The sequence below is a fragment of the Aristolochia californica genome, unplaced genomic scaffold (genome assembly GCF_029961685.1).
Source record: "Aristolochia californica isolate CCGP_79_NKW_82.1479 unplaced genomic scaffold, dmAriCali1.0.hap1 SCAF_1, whole genome shotgun sequence".
NCBI lineage: Eukaryota > Viridiplantae > Streptophyta > Magnoliopsida > Piperales > Aristolochiaceae > Aristolochia > Aristolochia californica.
Window position 1 is genome coordinate 2,563,265 of NW_027181770.1, and position 26,071 is coordinate 2,589,335.

At 37.0% G+C, this 26,071-nt stretch overlaps 2 protein-coding genes across 2 annotated transcripts; one reads left to right on the forward strand and one right to left on the reverse strand.

Moving 5' to 3' along the window:
- Positions 1-183: 183 nt before the first annotated feature.
- Positions 184-3,112, forward strand: LOC137941093 (large ribosomal subunit protein uL13c). Its single transcript, XM_068786385.1, has 4 exons — positions 184-447; positions 1,195-1,380; positions 2,133-2,303; positions 2,823-3,112. The coding sequence occupies exons 1-4, from the start codon at positions 220-222 to the stop codon at positions 2,937-2,939; spliced, it is 702 nt and encodes a 233-aa protein (XP_068642486.1). The 5' UTR covers positions 184-219; the 3' UTR covers positions 2,940-3,112.
- Positions 3,113-7,780: 4,668 nt separating this feature from the next.
- Positions 7,781-14,075, reverse strand: LOC137939799 (probable LRR receptor-like serine/threonine-protein kinase At1g07650). Its single transcript, XM_068784878.1, has 24 exons — positions 13,905-14,075; positions 13,457-13,628; positions 13,129-13,200; positions 12,952-13,020; positions 12,787-12,858; positions 12,636-12,707; positions 12,479-12,550; positions 12,289-12,360; positions 12,146-12,217; positions 11,977-12,045; positions 11,789-11,860; positions 11,551-11,622; positions 11,392-11,457; positions 11,116-11,181; positions 10,987-11,028; positions 10,803-10,861; positions 10,318-10,691; positions 10,040-10,235; positions 9,750-9,896; positions 9,419-9,537; positions 9,036-9,246; positions 8,721-8,961; positions 8,428-8,578; positions 7,781-8,330 (listed from the first exon to the last, which is right to left on the reverse strand). The coding sequence occupies exons 1-24, from the start codon at positions 14,020-14,022 to the stop codon at positions 7,965-7,967; spliced, it is 3,042 nt and encodes a 1,013-aa protein (XP_068640979.1). The 5' UTR covers positions 14,023-14,075; the 3' UTR covers positions 7,781-7,964.
- Between the last annotated feature and the right edge of the window lie 11,996 nt (positions 14,076-26,071).

Genomic DNA, 26,071 nt, shown 5'->3' on the forward strand with positions numbered 1-26,071 from the left:
TCACTGTTGTAGCCCAACCTCTCGAGGGTCGAGACTCCTACGAGGGTGGGCTCGGTTCAAGAACGAAGATGGGTCCAGATGATGGAGTCGGAAGTCGGAACATGAAATGACAAAAGTAGCCCTTATCTGTTGTCTTTACCTTATCCAGGGGCACTCATCAGCTGGATAAAACTCCAGGACCGATAAAAGTGGTAGAGGAACCCAGCTGCTGCTAGGGAAATGGCAGTCTCCTTCGCGTCGTCGGCCTTTCTCTCGACTCCCTCCATCAAACCCCCGTCCCTTTCTTCCACTAGAACCCCATTTGTGGGACTTCGTCATTTTGCGGTAGCGGCGAAACCACGTCTGGCGACTCCACTCACGAAGCGTCTTCAAATTCGTTGCCAGGAGACTGCTGTCGTCCCCGTTGAGCAGCGATGGATGTTCGAAGATGATGAAATTAATGGACCTGTAACCTTTCTAACTCGAATTCTTTTCCCTTCACATTCTATTAAGAATACGGCTGCGGACAAACTTAGCTACTTAGGGTCTTGTTGATAGTTGGTCTGGCATTTTTAGCATAGTTAGTTAACTGGAAAATTTTCTGAAACTTTTGGATTCTATTGATTTAGTGTTGTGATTATGTCGTATAAGTTCTTGTGTAGCTCCCGCCTCTGACAACAGCTACCCTGAAAAAAAAATGGAAAAAAATAGTATCTGTATATATCTGGTTATCTGGAGGCATATGGGAATTCGATGGCATTCTATTTCAGCTTTGTTCTAACACTTGCCTATAGGTTGCAGTTGAGATGCCTTGAACTTCGTTACGGCGTCAATTTAGAATATTCACTGGCAAACTCTAGTATAATCTAATGCTACGTTCTTTCTGTTTCTTTTATTAACCGAGTTCGTGAATCAAAAAAAGAAAAAAAACAGAAGTATTTTAGGTGTTAAGTTTGTGGCTGGTTCAACCTCGTAGTTAGTCTTTTATTTTCGTCATTTTATTGATCTTCCTGATTGAAACCACGGTTACATATTTATGTCGATACTTGTCTTAAGACGGCTGGGTAATGTGGTGCTGATATGCAACGTGTCTTGGCAAATTTATTCCATCTCTTTAACCCAGGTGGCTTGCAATTGTTCTTTAGTATTCTTTTTTGCTTCTTAGATTCAGTATTCATTGCTCTAGCAACTTTTTTTTCTCCCTTGTTTTTCCAGGACATTTGGAATAGAACTTGGTATCCCAAGGCGGCAGACCACATAAACACCCAGAAAACATGGTACATCGTTGATGCGACAGACAAAATTTTGGGTCGACTAGCTTCAACTATTTCTATACACATCCGTGGGAAGAACTTAGCAACCTATACTCCTAGTGTGGACATGGGGGCTTATGTCATCGTGGTATGTGATAATTATCATGGTGTGTATCTCTATCTTTGCCACTTATTAACTGTTAGAAGCAGGGAATAATTGTTGACAGCCAGATGTTCTTGGTATAAACTATAACAAACACAACAGATAGCTCAATTAAAATATGGTTTTATGTGTGATTTATTTTGGTTTCAAAATGGCTATATTGTGGTTTTTCTGTGCTCAATTCCTTAGCTCGTATCCAATCTAACTATGTATCTGAGGAAATTCTAATACTATTCCCCTCAAACTCTTTTTTTTCTCCCACTTGTGATTGGTAGGGCGACTCTTTTTCTGATGGGGTTTTTATTTGTCACCTGGTCAACGTTAGCACACTTGTTTCCCCTTTCCTTTTCATTTAAAATTATTACTTTTTACCATTCAAAAGGAAATGTTATGTGCCTCCATTATTTATACAGTCTTGTTTTCTTTCTCCAATCTTGTAGCTTCACTCTATTTGCACTTACCGATAACAATTTTTCGTTATGCTTTTATCTTCCTTTTAATATTTCATTAGAATTCAACGTGATGAAGTTTTCTAGAAGATGGATTAATGAGCTTGTTATATATTCACGTTCATTTCAAGTTATGCTTTTCTATCTTCATTTTAATATTTCATTAGAATTCAACCTGATGGAGCTTTCTGGAAGATGGATTGATGAGCTTGTTATATATTCATGTTTGTGATTTTCATCTGGAGCTCAAAACGCAAGACCTAATGTCAAGATTATCTTCATATAAAGGTGAATGCAGAAAAGGTTGCAGTATCTGGTAAAAAGAGGACCCAAAAGGTCTACCGGAGGCATTCAGGAAGACCAGGGGGTATGACTGTGGAAACATTTGATCAGCTGCAGCAGAGGATTCCTGAACGAATTATTGAACATGCTGTCCGTGGTATGCTTCCCAAGGGAAGGGTAAGTTGGGAAAAGACAGATTCACTTCTTACATGGAAAGAGCACTGACAATTTAAAGTATAAGAATTCAAGAGAATCAGCCTAAAAATTAGGAATCACTGTTCACAGCATCTTAAAATTCTGCAAATAAAAACTTTGCAAGTGAAGAAGATAAACTTACTGTAACTAAGATGCCTTATTTTCATCGGTGTAGTTTGAGTTTGCCTATATACTTAAAATGAGTGTTGAAGTCATTGTTCCTTTTCTGCTCTTGCCACTGTTTCTTCTATATCAGTTTCTCACTTTTAGTATTCTTGGTTTGGCAAGCTCCAGCATATTTAGTGCAAGCTGAGTATGTTGGCACATGATTAACACCTTTCCCTGCTCGACAGTGTTGCAAATGTAATACTAACAAGTATTTGATTACCAAATGGTGGCATGAAATTTATATTTTTAGCTTCTTTTTGTACTCTGTGAGCAGCAAAGATTTCTTGGGGGGAGACTTCCTGAATCCATTTCTCTTTCCAATTCTCTATGCAGCTGGGCAGGACTCTTTTCACTCATTTAAAGGTGTACAAAGGACCGGAGCATCCACACGAGGCCCAACAACCCATTGAATTACCAATAAGGGACAAAAGAATACAGGTGCAGAGGTAGATCTTTAGAGGTTTTCTGATGATCAGGCTCGTCCCCATGCTTCCATGTTTTGTTTTGTTAAGTATTTGTGGGGATGTGTTCGCTTGGTCTGGCCAACATCAGCTTTTGGGGGGCCTTTTGTTCAAACTGCTTCAATGTATTTGCCAATTTAAAAAAACGATTAGATTTCTTAATTTGTGCTATGCCTGTGCGATAAACCCATTATTTTGATAATTCAATTGCTAGTTATTTAAGCTAAGCTATTTACAAGCTGTTTAATATTTTAGAATTTTGTTGTCAACTGAAAATGTAGGAAAAAAATTCAATAGAAATTTATTTTTTCTTGATGCTTCATACATTTAAGAAATGTTACAAAGGATTAAAAAAAAATGAGTTTTCGATTGATAGAAAAAATAAATTAAAAATTAAAAAAGTTGTTCTAAATCATATATCTCCTATTTTAATCTTATTTTTGTTATTAAAAAAATATTTTATTTCTGGTGCTGTTGTTTCTTATGGTGGCAAAAATGCAAAAACAAGAGGAATTTCTTTGGATAGAATTTTTTTTTTTTCAATGAGAGCATCAACCAAAAGGATTGTGAACCATCTAAAAATCCTTTATGTACTTTATAAGTAATTGTTTCCACTTATACTTCAATTACTATACATTAACATAAACAGTAAAATAGACAGTAAAATAGAGTGCCCTTTGAACTAAGGAGAAAATTCATTTACTTACACTTCCCATGTCCTGAAGTATATTTAAAGGAAAAAGGTGTTTCAGATATTCAATGACGAGAATGTATAAGTTGAAAGCAAGGGATTTAAATAAATATCCACAGTCATGATACTGTAACCAGATCTCAGTTGGTTAAATGAATGTAAGTTACAAGAAATGTAATATATTGGAAAATACACGCAAAGAGAAAATCTAAATGGATACACTACTCCAGGTAGTCTTGGTAAGTGGCAACAGCTAGGATATTGAAAACATCAGCAGGGGAATGTAGTGTTGCATGGTTGAATTAGAAATTCAAGTATACTTGTACTAACACCTGCTAACTGAATTTGCTTATGGCAGATTACCTTCTGAATGAACATAGCGATGGAATTCTTCCAACTCTCTTAGAACACCTTTTGTAAATTTGTTACTAATAAAATCACTCAGCTATAGTGAACTTCAACATTTTCACTATGTACATTCTGTTGCTTCTACAATACAAGATGGAAGCGCAAAAATGAATTTCTCAAGTGAGAAAACATTCCTGGACACTTTTCAAAATGGCCATGAATAATGGATCACATTCTTTTATTTAGAAGAATTAGAAGACGGAATTGTTACTTGAAGGTCAAACAAAGAAAAGGCATCACAACCAACATAAAGTAAAAAAAATTATACATTTGTAACGAATAATTGGTTAACAATCTTCTGGGCCTTGAGAAAGACTGAAATGTTATGGCTCCAACTGAAGAACTTTTGGATGGTTTGCACATCTTTCAAACACCAAAAGTTTGCTTCCATGTTGGATCCCTGGCAAGTCTTTAAATTTGATTCTCATGGATAAACACAGAACTTTCTATTGTTAGAGTCACTGATGTATCCTTAAGTTTTCAGGTACTCATGGAGTAAAGGGATACTATTAAGTTGAATCCAATACTTTGTAAGTGGGTCTTAAATTTTGGTTATTTGATTTGCCTTTAAGAATTGAGATGACACATGTCTTTAGACAAGCAAGACGTATCCAAGCCTGGCCTTGGCATTAGCCTTGGATTAAGTGGAAGGCAAACTAGATTTTGAATGCATTAGCTAAATAAAACTGGTGGGAACACCAGTGTACCACCAGTCACACAAGTCTACACTCAGAGACGTCGGGTCCCATCAGGACCCACCACCCCACAATATTGTAATTTATTATTTCAGGTTATTTTCGTTTTTTATTTATCCTAATTTTATGAGATTTATCAGATAGTCATTATATCTTTTTTCCTGATTTTACAAGATTTATCAGATATTGATTTATCTCGTTTTTTTTTTTTAATTTTGAACTTCAGTTTTGTTTCTTATTTAAAGGGTTGTAATTGGATTAGTGGAGATAATTGAATAAGTTTTTCTCTCCTCCCGCTGGTCTCTTGTCTTCCTCTCCCTCTTTCTTCTTTCTCTCTTCCTTTCTTCTTCTTGTCCTTCATCTATTTTCTCTTTCAACACTCGTCCCACATCAAAAACAGTTCTTTCTTTTCCCTTTTTTTTTTTTTTTGGAGGGGTGTGTGTGTGTCCAAGCAAGTTGCTGTTTTCCCCTGGGAAAAAAAAACCCTGTAACAGGGTCATTTTCCCACATGGTACACTGTTGTCAATCTTGCCATTCAGTACCATAGATATATTATCTAGGCAAAGAGAGAATATACTATACAACAGAGGTGGAGGTCATGCACTTCTCTATTTTCCCCTTTTTAACCGCTAGATAACACGGGGAACTGATACCACAATGCAAAACATGTAATCACAGTCCACACATCAGATTCACTTGATAGACCAATAAAAAATTATACCAACTATCCATAATCTCATGGTACAAATCAATTGATGCAGGGTATGTGCTGCTGTCTTAAATGATAATTCTAGGACATAACAGCATTCAGTCATTTCCAATAGAGACAACATATAAGGCCTGATAGAAGAACAAAGAATAGAAGAGAAAAAATTGACACACAAAGTACAATGTTCAATTTTATATTAGTTTCCTTGGGTTTCATAACTTATTTAACATCAGAAGTTTGTGGTTTTCAGAAAGTTTCTTTTTACAAGCTTCTTATTTGAAAGGTTCAATTTTATATGATTGTCCTTGGATTTTCCAGTTCTAGATTGAAAAAATGCACAGAAAGAAGCTATAAGAACTGATCCCATATATTGGACGGTATATATTAGATTGAAGGTAATACAAAATTTTAAAACCTTTAATATTTTACTTAGTTGAAAGTAGTTTGACATGATTAAAATCCTTTCCAATGTCAGTTTGCAAATTTAGTGCAAACAAATATGTAATATGTCTTCAGTAGCTCTAACTGCAAATTTAGTTCTTGTGTTTCCTAATTCTTTGTAAGGCTGCACTAATATGGAATGTCATGTAACTGAGAGTTTTACTCTCTGCTGTATAATAATATTTGAACAATAGATCTTACACTTCTCTTTTGATTAGTTCTACCTGGAAGTTTGTGTTAAATGATTCTAATTTCTATTCTGAAATTTTGAGTCAAACACTTCAACATATTAGCTGGAAAAAAGCAAGACTGTAAACAAAAATAGAAGAATAATAAGAATGTCAGAAATTTGTATATATAATAGAATGGATAGTTTGAACGCACCTGGTAACCCTCAATCATCTGCTGCAGCCGGTAGAATGAATATGGATGACCTACTATTCATGTACGTTAAAATAGGTACATTGAACATAACATGTATTTTTTTTATTTTTTTTTGTTCATGCATCCACAAGTATCCTAGAAAAGCATAGAATTTCAAATATAAAAGCAATAATAAGTTGTGGGTTGGTTCTCTGGCTTAACAGCCACACAGGTGGTTCCCAGAGACCTCTTAGTCTAGTGTCGCTGCAGCTTGAAGTGTTGTGTATGTTAACCACATGACAAAAAAAAGAAAAAAAACAACGAAGAAGGAAAAGTAAGAAGAGAACCAGAGTCAGGTGCAAAAGCGTATTTTTATTTCAAATAACCATTAAAAGAGAAGGGCCACTTAATACAGAGGCAGTAATAACTAAAATTCATGATACTGAGTTAATTCAACATAAAACTTTCCTACGAGACATAACAATCTGAAGAAACTGTGCAAGTAGGTACCTTTCGAAGAACATGTACCGTCTCCGACTTGTCAGATAATAATCTACAGATATTAACTTCATTATTGTTTGGGCAAAAAGCAACCACTGCAGTAGAAAAAGAACTTTTTTCAGGTTACTTAACGCGAATGTAGCAGATCCACAATAACGAGCAAAAGGAAATTACGGTCTCAATCACTTTGTCTCATCTAATAAAAAGAAATTCTAAATTAGGAAACACATTTAGGGTTTTTAGAAAGTTAGCTCCCAGAAAGATTCTGAAGAAGAATTCTAGGAAACAGTATTCCCATATACAGGTTAAAAGCAGCAAATGGGACTCAGAAAACTAATAGAATTCATATTGTCGGGAAAATGCTACTGAGAACTACATAAATTCTGTTCCAGGGTCTCAAACGCGAGAAAACATACTAGCATGATCGGGGCTCCAAGCGAGGCAGGTGATGCACTGAGCTAGTTGATGAACCGTATGCGTAGCCATTATCCCTGCAAAGAAAGCTTTTCCAAGAAATAAAAATAAAACTAGTATGAGGAGGCGAAGGTGAGTCACCCACTTTCCGGCAGAGAAGTCAGTAGACAAAGAAGCGGGTTTCCATGAAACCGGTTGAGTAAAGTGGTTATCATCTATTAATCAACAAGCCGGCGAAGTGGGATGAAGGACGAAGATTAGGGACTTCCAGTTCTGTTTACGATCGCATACAATTGTCTCTGTCCCTCATGAAATTGATGACCTTTCGGCATTTGTTATGGCACAGTTATATATACTTATATTTTATGAGATGTTAGAAATAGTTTATCATCTTGTCACAACAGGGAGAGAAGTACTAAATTAAGACCTTATATTGGTGAAGACAATAAGAAAGTTGGAATTGATATAAAGGAATACTTTGATTCCATATTTACTAATTCATAGTTTCATACTTGCTGTTTCTTTTCATCGGTTTTCAGGACTTAGGATATTAATATAATCGAATATATAAACCTTGTTCAATAGCTTTCTGGATCAGTGAATCCTAATTTTGAGAACACACTGTGACACCAACGAAAATCGACTATCGTTCCTTTCTATATTACACTTGGGAGGCGTTTGGAACATCGTTCTCCAGCTTTCTCCTAATGTATACATACTGCTTCTAACTTCCTAAGTTGGATTCGGAGACAGTTGCCGAGCCCATCTGTACAAAGGGATCTTCCTCCACTCTTACTCGGTCCTGACTGAACCGAGGCGAAGAAGTTTTTCATTCTCTTCCTTATCAGATGTGGAAGCCAAGGAATCGTTGGAGTGTACATCGGTTGAGATTTGGCTCGGGCTTTGCCAGAAGTTTCTTGCAGACTTGAACCTCGAACGGGTACTTGACATCCCTGAATCGGATAGCGGGGATTGAACAGCTACTCGGCCTTCAAGCATGCTCACAGCCGTGGACATGGTTGGTCTCAGCGTCGGAGATGCATTTGTGCACAAGAGAGCCACGTTTAGCATCACAAGTGCTTCTTCGGTGGAGAAATCGGATCCCAAGTTTGGATCTACCAACTCTAACAGATCTCCTCTCTCCTGTAGGACATAAGCCTGAGCAGACACTGTAGTCATGAGTTATGGAATCCAAGAAAAGCGCGCTCATCACAAACAAATACACTTAAGAATCGAGCTAGTGTTAGTACTTTACCCAGTCCAGGAGATAAACGAACTCCTCTTTCGGTCTGTAACTCGTGTTGCTCTTTCCGCTAACAATTTCCAGAGCCACCACTCCGAAGCTGTAAACATCTGCCTTGGCCGTCAGATATCCCCGCATTGCATACTCCGGAGCCATATAGCCTCTGCAAACCAAGGTCACACGGATCGTGAGAGCTTTGTAGCATTTGCCACTCCGGTTTTCTTCATTTTAGGAATTAAAATAACAGTGGATAGCATAAAAATTCAACCAAAAACGCTGAGGTTACGTAGAGAATGGTGACTCACATCGTCCCAGCCACACGAGTGCTAACGTGGGTATGACCCTCTTCAGCTAGCTTAGCCAGACCAAAGTCAGATATCTTGGCGTTCAGATCTTTATCAAGCAACACATTGCTAGCTTTAATATCCCGGTGGATGATCTTCAGTCTCGATTCTTCATGCAGATAAGCCAGGCCTCTTGCAATCCCAAGGCAAATCTTTTTTCTTGTCGGCCAATCCAATTTCAAACGGGTATCCGCATCCTTGCCTTTGAATCCATGTACCAAATTATTCTTCTGTTCCATAAAAAATATATTTCAACTCAAAAGACATTAAAATTACCGAAGAGGGCGCGGGCCAGGCAATTGTGCTCCATGTACTCATAAACCACCAGTAGCTGGAGTCCTTCGATACAGCATCCATAAAGCTTCACTAGGTTTGGGTGTTGCAGAGCAGAGATTATGCCAATCTCGTTAACAAACTCGCGGTTTCCTTGCTTAGATTTTGAAGATAGCTGCTTCACTGCAATTATAGTCCCATCTGATAGTAGACCCTGCATAACAAACGAAGAAATACTTTCGTAATCTAATATTCCGAGCGACAGAATAGAAATTTAGAGGGACAGGTCCAACCCACAGCGTTTATACGGAGCACAATCATAACTTTTGCTGAGAAACCCTCTTATTACTTGAAGCGGGAATCTGTACGTTGGGAGGAGTTCGTACCTTGTATACTGAACCAAAACCACCCTCTCCAATCTTATTGCTTGGATCGAAATTCTTGGTTGCAGCTCTTATTTGTCTTAAGGTGAACGATCCCATTAGCAGATCAAGGCCTCTTAGGTCTGCTCAAAAGCAACTTTTAAGATTAAAATCTAGACAAAGAGAACCCTTTAATAATTCTTAAATATTTCACCGAATACTACGAGATTAGGATGTTAGACAAATTATAGCATAACAGATTGCTGTCAACATTTACTAGCTGAAAGGTCTATTCAGAAAGCAACTGACAAGACGACGTTTAACAACTTAATGAGGTATATATTGTTTTCCTAACCTTGGTCCAAGGAGGATTTGCGTCCCATCCACCCTTCCCTCCATGCAAGAACCAGAACAAAGAGGATAAGAAGAGCCGCTGCAGCTATACTACCACCAAGAATTTTAACATGTCTCTTTTTATTACTGAAAGAAGGGGGCTCAAAATCTGCAGGAAGCAACAATTATGGGAAATTATATAAATTTTTTCCATAATATGGAACTTGGAAATCCAACTACACTTGTGAAACTGCGAAACAAAAGGAACTGTATAGAAGCAAACAGAAGTAAAAAAAAAAAAACACAGCATACTTGGATCCACAGAGATAGCTGATATGAGAGGACCATAGACACCTCTGCTAGGGATGCTAGTTGTCCCTTTCCCAGCCCAATAAAATTGGATGTCCAATGTGTGATTTGTCACAAGGGTGGTAAATGTCTTAATAACAGCCTTTCCAGGCCCACCTGCCTCATCTTGAATATTGAAATCTTTCAGTACTAATTTCCCCTGCAAGAAAGGAGACATACAGATTGTCAAAAGATACTGAAGAGAATCTGAACAACTTCTTATCATGAGAATATCTTAATACCTGAATAAAAACATTAAAAATGCGCCTGCCAAGGGCTGTAAATGCATTCCCACCAGTGAAGACGATTTCTGCAAAGTGCAGTTTGACAGTATAATCACCGTTCACCATACAAAGTCCGTAATAAGTAAGAGAGAGAGGCGAAAGGCGTGCTCTGGTATATAACTCTGAGTTGGACATAGAGAGTTTAGATGTGTTAGTAGCAATGTAGTAATCTGCATCCATGTCATTGTCCATGAAGTTTCCGGTACTGCTGAATGCCCAGTTTTTACTTGAATGAAACATAGAAGCACCTCTGGCTTCCTCATCAGATTCATATTTAGTCCCATTAATAATTAATTCTTTGCCTCCACAGTTTATGTGCAAGGAATAACGACCTGTGCAGAGATAAGTTATATTAGCAACTAACATGATCTGTATGAAGAATCTTTTGAAGTGAGAGGGAATACTAAACTGCAATAACTCAAGTCTCTTCCACATTTACTCACTTGCTTTATGTGAATCAGGGCAGGGGAAAGTCCTCTCCAAACACGGCTGGACATAAATTCTGCATCATCCAAGGTATATCCATCAGAAGCAGTATACATCAACAAGCTATGAGTCAAGAACAGCTTACGCGAGCTGTTCAAAGTCATATGCAAGAACATCAAAGAAACCAGAGTATAGTCTTACATCTTTTCCATTGTCGAAGGCGAGTAGCTCTCAACAAGGTTTCTGCAAATTTAAAGAACAGGCAAATGAAAAAAATACTCACTTAATCCTATGGTTGCACAAGAAAGGAAACCTGTGAAATACGCTTACACGCTGCCTTGAAGACACTCCGCTGGATTTGAGTTTTCCCACGTGAAGTTGTTGTATGACAGATCACTGTTCACCAGTAGTGACAACATAATAAGGAAGGAAAAACAATTCTTCCAACAAACTGTTTTAGGAGACAGGTGGCATTTAAATGACAATATTAGATTCGCCCTTTTTTGTTAGAATAGACAATGTGATGATTTCATTAAGGCAAACATAGTATAAAACTGAAACTGAAGGGCTGGATTCATTATATGCATCTAGCAATCCTATACATACACATTCTTGTTACTTCGAAAAATCCATCCAGGTATTGCTCCAGACAGCATGTTTCCGGTTAAATACCTAAGGAAAAGCCACATCAACAATTACAGTTATTGAAAACCATTAACAGTTCGTTGAGTGAAAGAAACTGGATTTCAATAGTTATCCACTTACATAAAATCAATTTTGCTTAGCTGGGCAAAAGATCTTGGCAGTTTGCCAACCAAGTTGTTAAAGCTGAGGTCCCTGAATAAAAGACAAAACTTTTAATGAGATGCCCGATCACAACCATGCACCTTACTGTTAAACCCAGGCAATAAATTTTTTCCTTCAAAAACTGTCTTGCTTGCTTCATTTTCAATTTGAAATTCAATGTCAAACGTTTATAACAAGCAAAATATGTACTACTTACAAGTTCTTTAATTTCATTAGTTCCCCAACATATTCAGGGATGTTTCCTTGAATTGAGCAATTTCTCAGTATCCTGCATGGAAGAATACAAGTTCAAATTTCTTGCGATTGTATGCTGCTATTGTCTTTTTCTTTATAAATTGTAAAATGTAACAAAGCAGGAGTTGCAGTGAAAGAAATTCAACTAACAATATCTTTAGAGAGTCCATTCTCTCCAGTCGTGGAAATTCGACTCGTCCAATTATATCGCTGATCCTCCTAAATGGCATAAGAACAGCAATACCTGTCATGAGTTTTTTTTTAAAAAAATTGTTAAAGAAGGCAAGTGAAATTGAAGAAATGATACTTAAAAACTTACAGATCAGCCAATTTTGTCAATTCAGAAATGATGGACGGTATAGGTCCTTCAAGAGAGCAGCCCTGCATGTGTCTAAATTGGAATAATCAATAATAACAAACAAAGATTGTCACTTACACCGAGTTTTGAGAGGCGACACTTACAATTTCTCAAGCTCTGTCCATTTCCCGATAAAATTCGGTATCTTACCAGAAAAGTTGTTGCCGTTAATCCGACTGTGAAGAATCGAACATTAAAGACCAGCAGAAATTCCAAACTATAATTTTGCCGTAAGTTCCCAAAAGGAAAAAAAGAAGAAGAAGAGAGGCATAAAATGTAAAGAGTAAAACTCACACATCAGTCAATGCTGTTAAATTAGCCATTGACGCCGGCAACGCCCCAGTAAATCCATTTGCGGAGAGAACTCTGAATGTACAGAACACAAGCCAAGCTTTCAACTACCAGATAATAAGAGTTAAAAAAAACGAGAGTGAAAAACAACTAGACTGACAGTTTCTCTAGTTTGATCAACCTTCCCAGCTCAGGTGGGAGGGGCCCCGTAAAGAAGTTCGATTCCAAGCTCCTGAGAACAGTAATAGTCCCTCAGAAGGTTACCATAAATGAAACCAAAGAAGGTGGTAGAATAAGATGACGGAACATACAAATTATGGAGGGTGTTGATTTTCGTGACGATTTTCGGGAATGGCCCAGAGAGCCGATTCCCCATGAGGGCCCTGCAAGTAACTTAGTAAGCTTTACTTTAGCCAAAGTGAATGGAACCTTTACGCAATGACGCTTTTCGTATAAAAGGAAAGTGGGGAGCGTACATGCCCTGCAGACGCAGGCTCGCCCATTGAGGAGGAACAGTCCCGGTGAGCAAATTCCGACTGAGATCACTAAAACGAGAAAAAAAGGCAAACACATAACTAATTGAGTATGAGGAATTGATAAAAGAGAAACACCCTAGCTCCGATTTGGCGAAAGAGGAATCACTTGGCACTTACAGTTGCTGGAGGTGTCTAAGATTGGCGAGCTGTGGCGGGAGGGAGCCCGTGAGATTTTCCGCTTTCAAGACCCTGTACGTGCCAAGAATAAATGAATATATTACTAATTAACTATACTAAGAAGTAAAAAAGAGTAAATGAAGAACTAATTATCTGTTGACCGTTGACAGACAATTGATCTCATAAATAGCCGACACGTTATCGTTTGACATGCGAAGGAGTGCCAGTTGGCAAAGTAGAAATTCGCGTGAGGAAGTCATACTTCCACCAATCACTAATTAGTAAATGGATATAAAAATGGTTTTAAACTTTTAATAATAGCAGGTACATGTTAATGACGTGGCAGAATTTATGCTTGTCGGGACAGTTGCACGTGACATAACTCTCGAAGCCCTTCTCCGCCACGTGCCGTGTCCAGTTCCCTTCCTCGCTACATGGATCCACGCTGAAATCCCAGTCTTTCTTCCCCAATTGCTTCGCTATGCTTCTCAGAGCACTCACTGTTGAATTTTCGTGCAAAAATGGAACATCATAAACAAATCGATTAAGATCAACCAAACGAAGCTTCGGAACAGAAAAATTGCAGCGAAAAGAAGCCTGTAGCTCGAGATCATGGATAACTAGATCGTCGATAATGAGCTACGAGCATTTCCGTAGACGAAATTCCTTTTCGAAAAAAGACAGCAGAAGCTGCTCAAGCTTGAAACAAAGCAGCGAAAAGATAAATGAAAGATGAATATATATGGAGAAGAGAAGAGGAGAAAAACTGTGCCTACCTTCCTCCCTGGAAAGTCTCTTTTCACCATATCCCAACACTTGAAAGCAGCTCAAACAAAGAAAACAGCAGAAGAGCTTGGGCAGTACGTTCCGGCAAGTAGAATTAGCTTCTTCCATGTCTATTTTATCCAAATACGCGAATGTCTCAGATCTGAAGGATGAGGCCTAGCTCTTGGTTCAACAGCGAGCTGGAACACCAACCACCTCAAACTTAAATAGAGGCGAGCAGACAACCGCAGAAATGGAATTCGAACGTGCCACTGTCTTAGTGACTCTAGATGAAGTTAATTTTTTATTAAATGCTCACTCATTTATTATTGTCTTTTATGGATGTGAAAGGCGGGCAGACTTTATTATTATTATTTGCCATAACTTGATGGAGACTTGACTTCGAGTACGCGGAGTTGCCCATTCGAAGTCGCTTTCCGAATTCTGAAGTTAGTCTGTAAATTGTGAATCAATATTCGGCTTTTCCCAGGCAAAAAAAAAAAAAAAAAATCTTTGTACGAGCTCGAAGACAACCATTTCTGTATCGCTTAAACATGAAACCAGTGTAATTATCAGCCGTATAATCGGATGGACTTTTCATCAAATCGAAAAGTAAGCAAGATTCCGGCGGCAATAGATGGGTGAACGTCAACAACTGAAGCACCCAAGCCGCGGATTTTTCTACTTGAACAAGAAAAGATTGTTGAAGCTCTCATCATCGTTTAACCAAATGATCAAATTACCAGTACCGTGATAGTATCTACGACAATCAAAATCAGAGAGGATATTCTAACCATACTGAAGCCATAAGAAGACGCTTCTTTTAAAATAAAAACCCGAAGGAGATGATGGGACGGGTTCGCAGGAAGGAATCGACTGTAGTACAAGTTATTGATGCCCCGTAACGCGTTTGCAGACATTAACCAGTTTCTCCCCACTAAGTGCGACTGCGTGTCCTTTTCCTCACCGGAAGGGAGATGGTTGCCAGCTGGTTGGGCTTACTTTGAAAGTTGACTATTCTATACCGCGAATTGATTGGTTGGTTTTTACTCCAAAAACTCAAAAATGATCCTTACTGGCTTATGTTTCTCTTGTCCTCTCCGTTTGTTCCCTTATGTCATGAAAGCGATCAATAATGGCTACTGCTATTCTAGGGTTTTGTCGTAGTGTCTGTAAATTCTCCGAAGGGGCGGAAAGCAAGACCGTAGAAGACCGTCGTTACGTCTATAGCAATTGCATTGCTGCCATGGAGCCATAGGAAGGTTTAGTATCTATTTCTGGCAATAACCAGAGAGAATGGGGATGTATGTTCCTGATTACAAAAAAAACATCAGATTGACAGGTTTCGATGTATTTGTGTTTTATTGTTTCATTGTTTCATTGCTTTGGCCAAATCATGTGTCAGTTCTTAAAAACCAAGCATACTTTTCAAAGCAAGGAATTTGGAAACAAATGTTGTGAAAAAAAAAAAAAAAAAAAACTTACAAATTGTATCATATATTATTAGTGTTGTGTATGGAAGGCTAAAATGAAAATTTGCGAGAGCTCTCAAACATAAAAGAAAAAAATAATAAACATATATAATTTTCATGTTGTTTTTTTATGAAACATGCATGTGTTTATGTTGATTTTCTTTCCTTATGTAAATTTCCTAAAGTACTATTTTTTTAATGACATCACTATTTTTCCTACTAAAGCAATATTTTTTTCTAATAAAACCATTGCTTTTCTAAATATTCTTTGCCATTTTGATTTTGTTTTAGAAACAAACCTCGTTTTTTTTCAAGGGCTTCTATGGCCATATTACATGTTGCTATTTAGGCTCTTGTCAAAATTTTATGCCTATTGTATGATTACTGTTGATTTTTAGATTTCCATAGCCTTAAGATCTTTGAATGAAGGAGGGAAGGAAGTAAGAAAGCACAAGAGATGTCCAAGGAGAGAGAGAGAGAAAACACGTTGGGAGAAAAATAGGAGGAAGAATAGGTTATAGTCTTGCATCCAAACACCCCTTTCCCCCTTATGTTGCATTTATAGATGCCAAATATTAAAAAATTAAAGGTATACCCATCACCCTAGAAGGAGTGAATAACGGACAAAAATCATAAGATAATCACATCAATGACACCCTAGCTTGCCTATATCTTCTAACATTCCCCCTCAAGTTCGTGATGAAAAGACATCATATATCCCCAACTTAGTAGATCCACTGGAGAGAACTTTGGAGTTAATTGACTTTGTGAATATATCAGCAAGGTTAATATGCTTATCTCTCATGGAAATCTGGGTTAGAGGCAATGTGGATTGCAGTTTTATTGTCACAATGGAGTTCCATCGGGCCTTCTTTGTGGAATCCCAACTCTGCTAGAAAAGATTTAATCCATAGAAGCTCACATACCGCATGTGTCATGACTCTATATTCTGCTTCGCACTGGACCTTTGCAACTATATTTTGTTTTTACTCCTCCATGTAACAAGATTGTCTCCAATTAGAATACAATATCCTGAAGTAGATTTTCTATTATCTCGTGATCTAACCCAATCTACATCAACAAAACTTTCAACATTGAAATGACCATGACACTTATATAGAAGCCCTTGTCCTAGTGCCTTTTTCAAGTACTTAAGAACTTCTCCAATGCCTGTTGATGAAACATGTGAGGTTTATGCATATACTGACTGACCACACTGATTATAAAAGAAATATCCAGTCTAGTCACTGTGAGATAAATAAGATTTTCAGCTAGCCTCTAGTACTTAACCACATCAATTTCTTTTCCCGAGCCAACACATAATTTTGTATTTGTCTCCATAGGGGTGTCAGTAGGGTGACATCCTATCATTTTTATTTCTTTAAGCAAGTCAAGTACATATATTCTCTATGATAAGATAATACCATATCTGGACTGATGAACCTCAATACCAAGGAAGTACTTAAAGAGTTCCAAGTCCTTTGTCTTAAATTCATTGCATATTTTGTGTTTAACTTGACTAATATTATCAGTATCATTGATATTATCCATGTGCACAATGAGTAGTACCACACCTTCGTTAGTATGTTTGACAAATATGGAATGGTCCATATAACACCTTGTGAACCTGAAGCGGCACATAGCTTGACTAAACTTGTCAAACCAGGCTTGCAAAGATTGCTTTAGGCCATATAAAGACTTTTGTAGGCGACATACCATCTCCCCCTCAACCACACATCCTCGTGGTTTTTGAAAAATTTCCTCCTTAATATCGCCATTGAGGAAGACGTTCTTCATATTTAGCTAAAAAACAAGTCATTAAGAGTTAGCATCAAGAGATAATACAATATGTACTGAGTTGAGCTTAGCAACGGGAGAAATTTTTCTCACAATCAATCCCATAACACTGAGTATAACATTTAGCAACGAGTTAGGCTTTAAGGGGGGCCATATAACCATCCATATTATGTTTGACAAAATACCCATTTACAACAAAAAGTTTTTTTTTCTTTTTTCTAGATGGTAGGGCACATGTCTCCATGTTTGATTCTCATTAAGGGCTACCATCTCTTCGTCCATAGCTGCATTTCATCCTGGATGTTATATGACCTCCTGATAAGACGGAGGAATCACTACAGAAGAAATAAAGGCAAGAAGCTGATAACAAGATGGGGATAATTGATGGATGGATAAAAAAACTAGCAATGGGGTGAGAGGTAAATGGTCGTGTACATATCCTAGGCTCTTTCCGAAGATCAATCGGTCTGATATCAAATGGAGGACAAAAAATAGGAGGAGGAGAATGAAAACTTACCTCAGTAATGTCTGGAGACTCCATAGGTGTAGTGACATCACCGCCATGAATCGCTCATCAATTAGTAACCAGCAACCAGTAGTAATATCAGAATTTACAACCATCAAAATATTTCTTGTTTGACCAAAACTATTTCTGCCAAGCAAGGCTCATATATGCAGAACATAATATGCAGCCAGTAATATGTGCTACAACTAATATATGCAACCTAGATTGCTCGAGTTCTCCTTCTTCTTCAACACCAAACAAAACTAGACAGTAGACAGAGTATCCCGAGAGTAACAAGAGAAAATTTTGAACTTTTTCTTATAACAAGTCATGATGAAAACAAAGTTTCCTTACTCTACCATGCCTTCATTGAGAATATGTTGTAGATGATATCATCAACTAATATATGAAATGACTAAAAACAACAACTATACCTGGCAACCCACGACTTAAAATACATCAGGTTCAAACCAACGAATGAGAACAACTAAACTATTCTGAGAGAGCCCAACATCACTCCTCAACTTGTTCCATGCATTCTTAACATAAGTTGAGCACAAAAAGAACTGTAATCCTGAAAATCAATCATTGCTTTAATGCCATGTTCATTTTCAAGATTCCATAGCCATAAGATATTTGATAATGAAGGAGAGAAAAAAGAGGAAGAAGAGGGAAGAGAGTCATCCAAGGAGAGAGAGAGAGATAACACGTTGGGGGAAAAGGAGGAAGAATAGGGTTATGAACTTGTGTCCTAATCCTCCCCCTTAAGTTGTGTTTATAGTTGCCAAATATTTAAAAATTATAAGTATACCCTTCACCCTAGAAGGAGTGAATAATGAACAAAAATCATAAAATAATTACATCAATAATACCCAAGCTTGCCTATATCTTCTAACAATTATGTGTAGGGTTGCAACATTAATTTAAATTGATTTGGTAAATTTTTATTGTATACAGGTTCAAAGGTTGAAGAAAGGCACTAGAGGAAGATGCATTCCCTCCAAAATTTATAAGATGATCATATCCCTAAATTTAGGAAAATATCATTTGCTCATTTTCTTAAAAAAATTTATTAGTCCATTGAAAAAGACTCTATCGGCCAAGTTGATTAAAAGGTTTGTTGTAACTTAGTTTCCTTCAAGGCCAAAGAATGAGATATAAAATTTTCAACCAATGAAGTCACTATAGTGTTAGGGCTGAAGCTGCATAGTAGTCCAATTGAATGATATGATAAAGAAATGATGGTGTCTCAATTTCTAAAAATTTCTTTGATGGCATAAAAAACTTGGACCACTTACCATTGAACATAAGTTGACGGAAGTAGTTTTGCAGGGTGGGGATAGTTCTAATGAAAACAATGTAAAATTTTCACTTGTCTTCACCTTAAACCACATCGTGTTTGTCCAAGCGGGTTGCAAGATGGTCATTCAATTGCCTCGTAAAAATATTTGGATGTCGTAGCAAAGTTGGATGACTATGCCTGGGGTGTTGTAGTCCATCAATCCACTGTATGCCATCTTCTTGAATACAAGCTAAACAATAGGAAAGGACACACGTGGTGATATACCTTGGCGCTCAATATAAATCATTGGACCAATTTACTAGTGCATATTTAAATTTATTGATGTTTGATTTTATATTTGGTGAATTTATGGAAAAGAGAAATATTTCATTGACTTCATTAACTTATTACAATTAGAGTACATGAACCTCTATTTATAATAGATGAAGGCAGTAGAGTCCAATTAAAATAAAACTACTTTTGTCCTAATTATACCCCAACTCTAAGACTTAAGGATAAACCTTAAAATAATTAAATAACTCAATATAAACAGAACACAAACATAACTCAAACTAAAACTCTTCTATGACATGACCATAAGATAAAGATGTCAGCTCGTGGTAATCATGGTGGGTCTTATTCTTTATGTGCTTGGGCCCATCTTGTGGGCCTTCCTTGGTCGTGTGGGCTAGAGCCCATCTTCCAACACTCCCCCTCAAGCTGGAGGTGAGAGAACATCATGAACTCCCAGTTTGTTGCAAATAATATATAAAATCTTTTTATATAAAATGGCAGTCTGTCCATCTTCCAATACTCCCCCTCACGCTGGTGCTCTCTTCCATGAGGCCCAGCTAGCCAATTCAAAGGGGTATAACATAAATGTAATAATAAGTTCCTCCGTCATGGTTTTGCAATCATAATATTTTTTGGAAGGGTATCCTTCGTCATGGCTTCCGAATTGTGATATTTTTTTTTACATTTCTCCTTCATCTCCCAAGAAGCAAGGGTACCGTCCAATTCCTCTTTACTGAGGACCAAGATTTCTTCCATTTTAGGAAGGGTTGTGAACTATGGTTCCACACACACACACAATCGAAATCTCAGTACTATAACAAAATTGAAATCTTAATAATCATAAACTAAGCATAAAGCCTCTCGGTCCAATACCAAATCACATTGGTTGAGAAAACAAACCAAGAGAGGATGAGAGGAACAAAAAATAAAGCAATCAAAGGTGGGGAAACAGAGAAAATAGGAAGGGTGACCCAGATTCGAACTTACCTTTTGTTTTTCCCTCCTTCCTCTTCTCTCATCGCTCTCCTCCCCCTTTCTCATTTTTTCTTCCCACTTCTCCCTTCCTGGAATTTGCTGCACACCACTTGATACCCCCTCTTTTCATTAATCTCATCATCTCCCCATTTTACCTAACTACTCCTCTCTTAGTTTGAAATTCCACTACTGTCCTATTTAAAATGTAACATCATTAAGGGTTTGTTTGTAACCCTAAAAAAAAATTGACCCATTATTATTCCAAAAAATAGTTAGTGAAAATAAGATAATGACCAAATTCTCATTTTCACTAACTATTTTTGGGAATAATAATGGTCAAATTCTTTTTTTTTTTCTTTTCCGAACAAACCTTTAAGGATTTCAAACTCACCAATTTTGGCTCCCATTCTATTATTGCTTATGTTGGACTTTGTGGTTCAACTTCACCTTAAATCAATGTCCTACGAAAGAAATGTGCAACTAACTGCTAAATTTTATTGTTATATATGAAAAAAGGGTAAAATTTTAATCTAATTCATGGAGAAAATTTAAGGAATACAATAATCAAATTTTTGAGAATGTGTTAACTCAAATGATAAGAGTGAGACACGGAAATAAACTCAATCAAAGGGGAGGAAAGGATTTGTAGCAGATAAACTCTTTTTCATTATTGGAAAACCTTTTTTTGATTTTTGAACAATTTCAAAAGCATTGATATTTAAAAAAAAACACTATTATTTATCAAAGACTTCATTTCTTTTATAACCTTGATTTTATCTAAAGCACTGCCTATATATGAATAGTACTTGTTGACATTTCCGGTGATTTAGTCAACCTATAGCAAGATCTTCCTTCCTTAGCAAAGTAGGAAAAAAAAGTATAGGAAGTGGAAATGTAAGAAAAATAATTGTTTGATAATGTACTTTTTTTAAAGAACATTGTTACTTTTTAATGGAAAAACATTGTTTTACCGTAGAAAAGAGAGTTTGGAAATTCTCAATATTCACCACTTTACAATATAAATTGACATTAGAATGTACAAATGATCTACTTGCATTTATGAGTAATTACTGGGGCTTACAAGACTAAAGAAAAAAATAATTCTTAAGTAAAAATTATTATGACAGAGAAATTAATGATTTTAAAAGCAATGCTCTTATAGTAAAAAAAAACTATTGTTTTAAATGTAGCGATTTGAAAAGTGATTTTAAAGAAAAATAATAAAATTAAAAATAAAAAATAATTATAAAGATAACATAAAGTCACAAAGACAACAACACAACAAGAAGACATCAACATGAAGACAACAATCTATTTCTTAAAAGTGAACCTAATTGTGTCTAGTTATTTTCTTCCTTCCGGATAGAAATTTAAAAGAATAATAACACAACAATACAAATGTAAAGCATAATAGGTTTCTCTATTGACATAACTTTGAAAAATTAGAGAAAAAAAGAGAAAAAAGAAAAATCAAACATGTAGTTCTAGTTTTTTAAAGGTCTTTGACATTGTTGTGTTTGAGATATCTGTGTGCAAAGTTGTAATGAGTTATGTAAATTTATAAGCGTGATTGTAGGAAACAATTTGTTTCTGTGATTCTTCCCTGGTTTTAGGATCTAAATTAGACCTAATTAGGATGTAATGTATGTTAAATAGCTTCTGTTAGGAAAAGAATAGATCATCGAAAAATCATTCTTTGAAACCTTTCTTTGGTGTTACTCGGTTTGACATGGTATCAGAGCATGAGAATTCACTTCTCCTTCCGGTTGCCGAAGGAAGTCACAGAACTCTGTTTTTTCCTGTTGTGGCCCGACGGTCTCAGCACAGCTCTGTCTTGTAGCTGAAGAACGTCGCTGACAACTGCACCACCAGCCTTGTTGTAACCGACGACCATACCATAGCACTGAAGACGCTCTGCCGTCGTCGAACACCGAGACGTGTTCCTTTTGTTAGTCGCCGTAACACCGTGTCGCCGCCCAAACTCCGGTGGGACTCGGAATCACCAAAGCCAACGAACTACCAACTAAGCCGCCGACCACTACCGTCGCCGAAGTAAGCCGACACACCTTCGCCGTCACCAAAGGAGAAAGGTGATTTTTTTTTTAACTTAGGAACTACTATTCCTTTATTTATCTACTGACCGAATCGACCGAGATCGACGGGTCAACCCAAGGGATTCGGTCTGAACCAGAATTGAACTAGACCGAACCGAAGCAGACCATACCGGATCGGACAAAATTTCCAGACCGGACAAAATTGTGATTCAGACTATTCCGCGTAATCCAGTGATATAAATTGATGACTACCACCACAAACGCATCAACCGAACTTATCCCAACACCATCACCGCAAATTATCGTCCATCAAGATAATTCTGCCTTTCCAACTGGAATTATCCTCGATGAGACCAATTACTCATTATGGTCCCAGTTCAAGGAGATGTGAATTGGTGCTCGCAACAAAGCTGGATATCTCACTGACAAAACCAGAATCTGGAGATCCCAATCTTGGTACATGGATTACTGAAAATCAAAGAGTGAAAAGTTGGTTTATTGACTCAATGAGTCTGTTGCTAATGTATCGATTTATTCGCCTCTCCAGTGCCAATGAGATATGGGAAGTCGTATAAAAAACGTTCTATGATGGATCAGACGAAACCTGTATATTTGAGTTGAATCAAAGATATTTTTCTACTAAACAAAATGGTAGACCATTATCAACGTACTACAATCAACTGGTTGCTATTTTCTAAGAGATTGATCATAGAACTACATCTTAGGAAGGAATAATCGAATGGTTAATCCAGTTGCACTCTGTGATGGCTAGGCTTAGAGTTCATATTTTTCTCAGTGGGCTTGACTCTGAGTTTGATCAGGTTCATGGAGAAATCTTGCGAAAAGACCCCAAAATTGATTTGGAGAGCACATATGCATATATCAGACGAGAATATCAACAGAGATGTACAATGGGGAGTCATCGTCCAATCTCAAAGAACTCAGCTATGTTGGTCAACCAAAATCAATAAGGATCATCAAGTAGTCGAAACACTCATCCTCTGAAAAAGTTAACAACCGGGTATGCACTCACTACGGGAAAAAAGGACATTCGCAACGATGTTGTTACGAGATTATTAAATATTCGGAGTGGTGGGACTTCTGAAAAAAAAACCTCAAAAAAAGATTGTTGGGAAAGCTATGGCAATATCTATCGAAGAACAGTGGCTACCTACGACAAATGTTGTCCATCCAGGTATTATTCGTAAAACATCAATATTCTCTGCACATTCTAATGATAGAACTTGGATTATTGATACAAGTGCATCCAATCACATGACGAGGGATTCCAGTAAGTTAAAATATGTCTTACCTTCTCCCCAATCTGTTATTTCTGCCGCCAATGGTAGTACCTCTCCTATTACTCGAGAAAGATTTATCATCTTGTCAAATAATTTTATATTAGATATTGTTCTTATTGTTCCATCTCTTGAGTACAATCTACTGTCTATTAGCCAAAATACTTCAACTCTTACTTGTATTGTAACTTTTTGGCCCTCATTTTGTGTCTTTCAGGATATTCTAACCTGGAAGATTTTGGTTATGGTGATAGACGGGACAAACTCTACTATTTGGAGTTGACAAAGAATGGGGGATTGAAGAGCAGTCAGGCCAATCAAGCTAATAGTGAAGACAGTGCTCAAGCAACTATATGGTTATGACACCGAAGATTATGTCATCTTTCCTTTGGTTATCTCAAGAAATTGTAACCAAGATTTTTTTCAGGTTTGAATCATTTGGGTTTTCATTATGACACTTGTGAATTGGCTAAGAGCCACCGTATCTCTTATTTACCGAGTTTACATAAAAGTTTTAAATCGTTTGAGGTTATTCATTATGATGTTTGGGGTCTTGCAAAGGTTCCCTCTATTTCTAGAGCTTGTTACTTTGTGACATTTATTGAATAATGCACTAGAATGACTTGGGTATCCTTACTTATAAAAAAAGCGATGTCTGTCAAGCATTTCAGAATTTTCATCAAATGATACATACTCAGTACCAAAAGAAAATTCGTGTTTTGCAATCTGACAATGGTACAGAGTTTGTTGATGATTTTCTTAAAAACATTCTAAACAATCTTGGCATTCGCCATCAGACCTCCTGCACATATACTCCCCAACAAAATGGATTGGTAGAGAGGAAGAATAAACAACTTTATGAAGTAGTGTGTATGTCCCTCTTTAGCATGAACATGCCTTGATTTTATTGGGGCGAAGCTATCAAATATATCGCCTACCTCATTAATCGAACAGCTTCTCGAGTAATAGAGTTTCAAACTCCTCAATACAAACTGCAAACTCTAATTTCCATTCCTCACCTTCCGAATCTTGAACCCTGTATTTTTTGGTGTACCGTATATGTTCATATCCTAAAAGTTTTGTGAAATAAACTTGATCCATATGCCAAACGATGTGTTTTGATTTGTTATTCTGAATTTCAAAAAGGATATCGGTGTTATGATCCACACACCCGAAAGCTCCATGTGACTCTAGAGGCCTTTTTTCATGAGTTAGAGCCTTATTACTCAGGGGGAGTCTCTTGGAATTCTCTTCAGGGGGAGAGCTCAAGTGAAGAAAATGCTCAACTAGAGAATAGTAGCGCAGGTACTGAGTTTATTGAATTAAAAGCAATAAATGATTTTTTTAAACAGCCAGCTATGCAACAAGACTGTGATCACATCCATGAAGCCGAAAGTGAATCATTAATTTCTCCTGAAGAACCCTCAGAGTTGCCTCCGTCTGCACCATCAACTGAAGAATCAACCCAGAATATTCCTCCTCAGGTAAATACGAACCATGTGTTTGATGATTCGCATGAAATGTGTGTTCCTACAGAAAATATAATTCTTAGATATCCACAAAGATAAAACAAAACAAAAAACAGTATGAACCTGATCATGAAACCAAGACCAAATACTTTATCAACAACTATGTGTCATCCCATAGGTTGACTGAATCGTATGCATTTACTGTTGATCAATTATTCAGGGTTTTTATTCCTAGTATTGTGAAGGATGCTTTAACTTATCCTAAATGGAAAAGGCGATGAACGAATAGATGGAGGCTCTTAAAAAAAAAGGCCACTTGGGAACTTGTTCCACAACCTCAAGGAGTGAAGACAATTGGATGTCGATGGGTGTTCACGGTGAAACTCAAACCGGATGGAAGTATTGAAAGATATAAAGCTCGACTAGTTACAAATAGATGTACGCAAAGGTATGGGATAAACTATCAAGATATTTTTGCACCAATAGCTAAGATCAATACAATTCACATTCTTATATTTATAGCAGAAATCGAGACCGGTCTCTATAACAATTTGATGTTGCCTTTCTCAATAGAGACTTAGAAGAAGAAGTCTACATGGAGCTACCACCAGGAGTTAAAAGTGATTCTTTGTGTCAAGGTGAAGTCTGTAAATTGAAGTCATTGTAAGGGCTGAAACAGTCACCTAGAGCATGGTTGGGAGATTCTCGGGTACAATGAAGGAGTTTAACTATAAGTAAAGTAACTCAGATCATACTTTGTTTATAAAACACAAAGAAGGGAAAATAACAACTTTAATTGTGTATGTTGATGATATGGTCGTGATAGGAGATGACCCATGTGAAATGCAAGCTTTACAAAAGTATTTAGCCACTAAATTCGAAATAAAGTATCTTGGACAACTTAAATATTTTTTGGGAATTAAGGTTGCAAGATCGAAATATGGAGTCTTCCTTTCACAACGAAAATATGTGTTAGATCTTTTAGCCGAAAATGGAATGCTTGATTGTAAACCAGTAGAGACGCCCATAGAA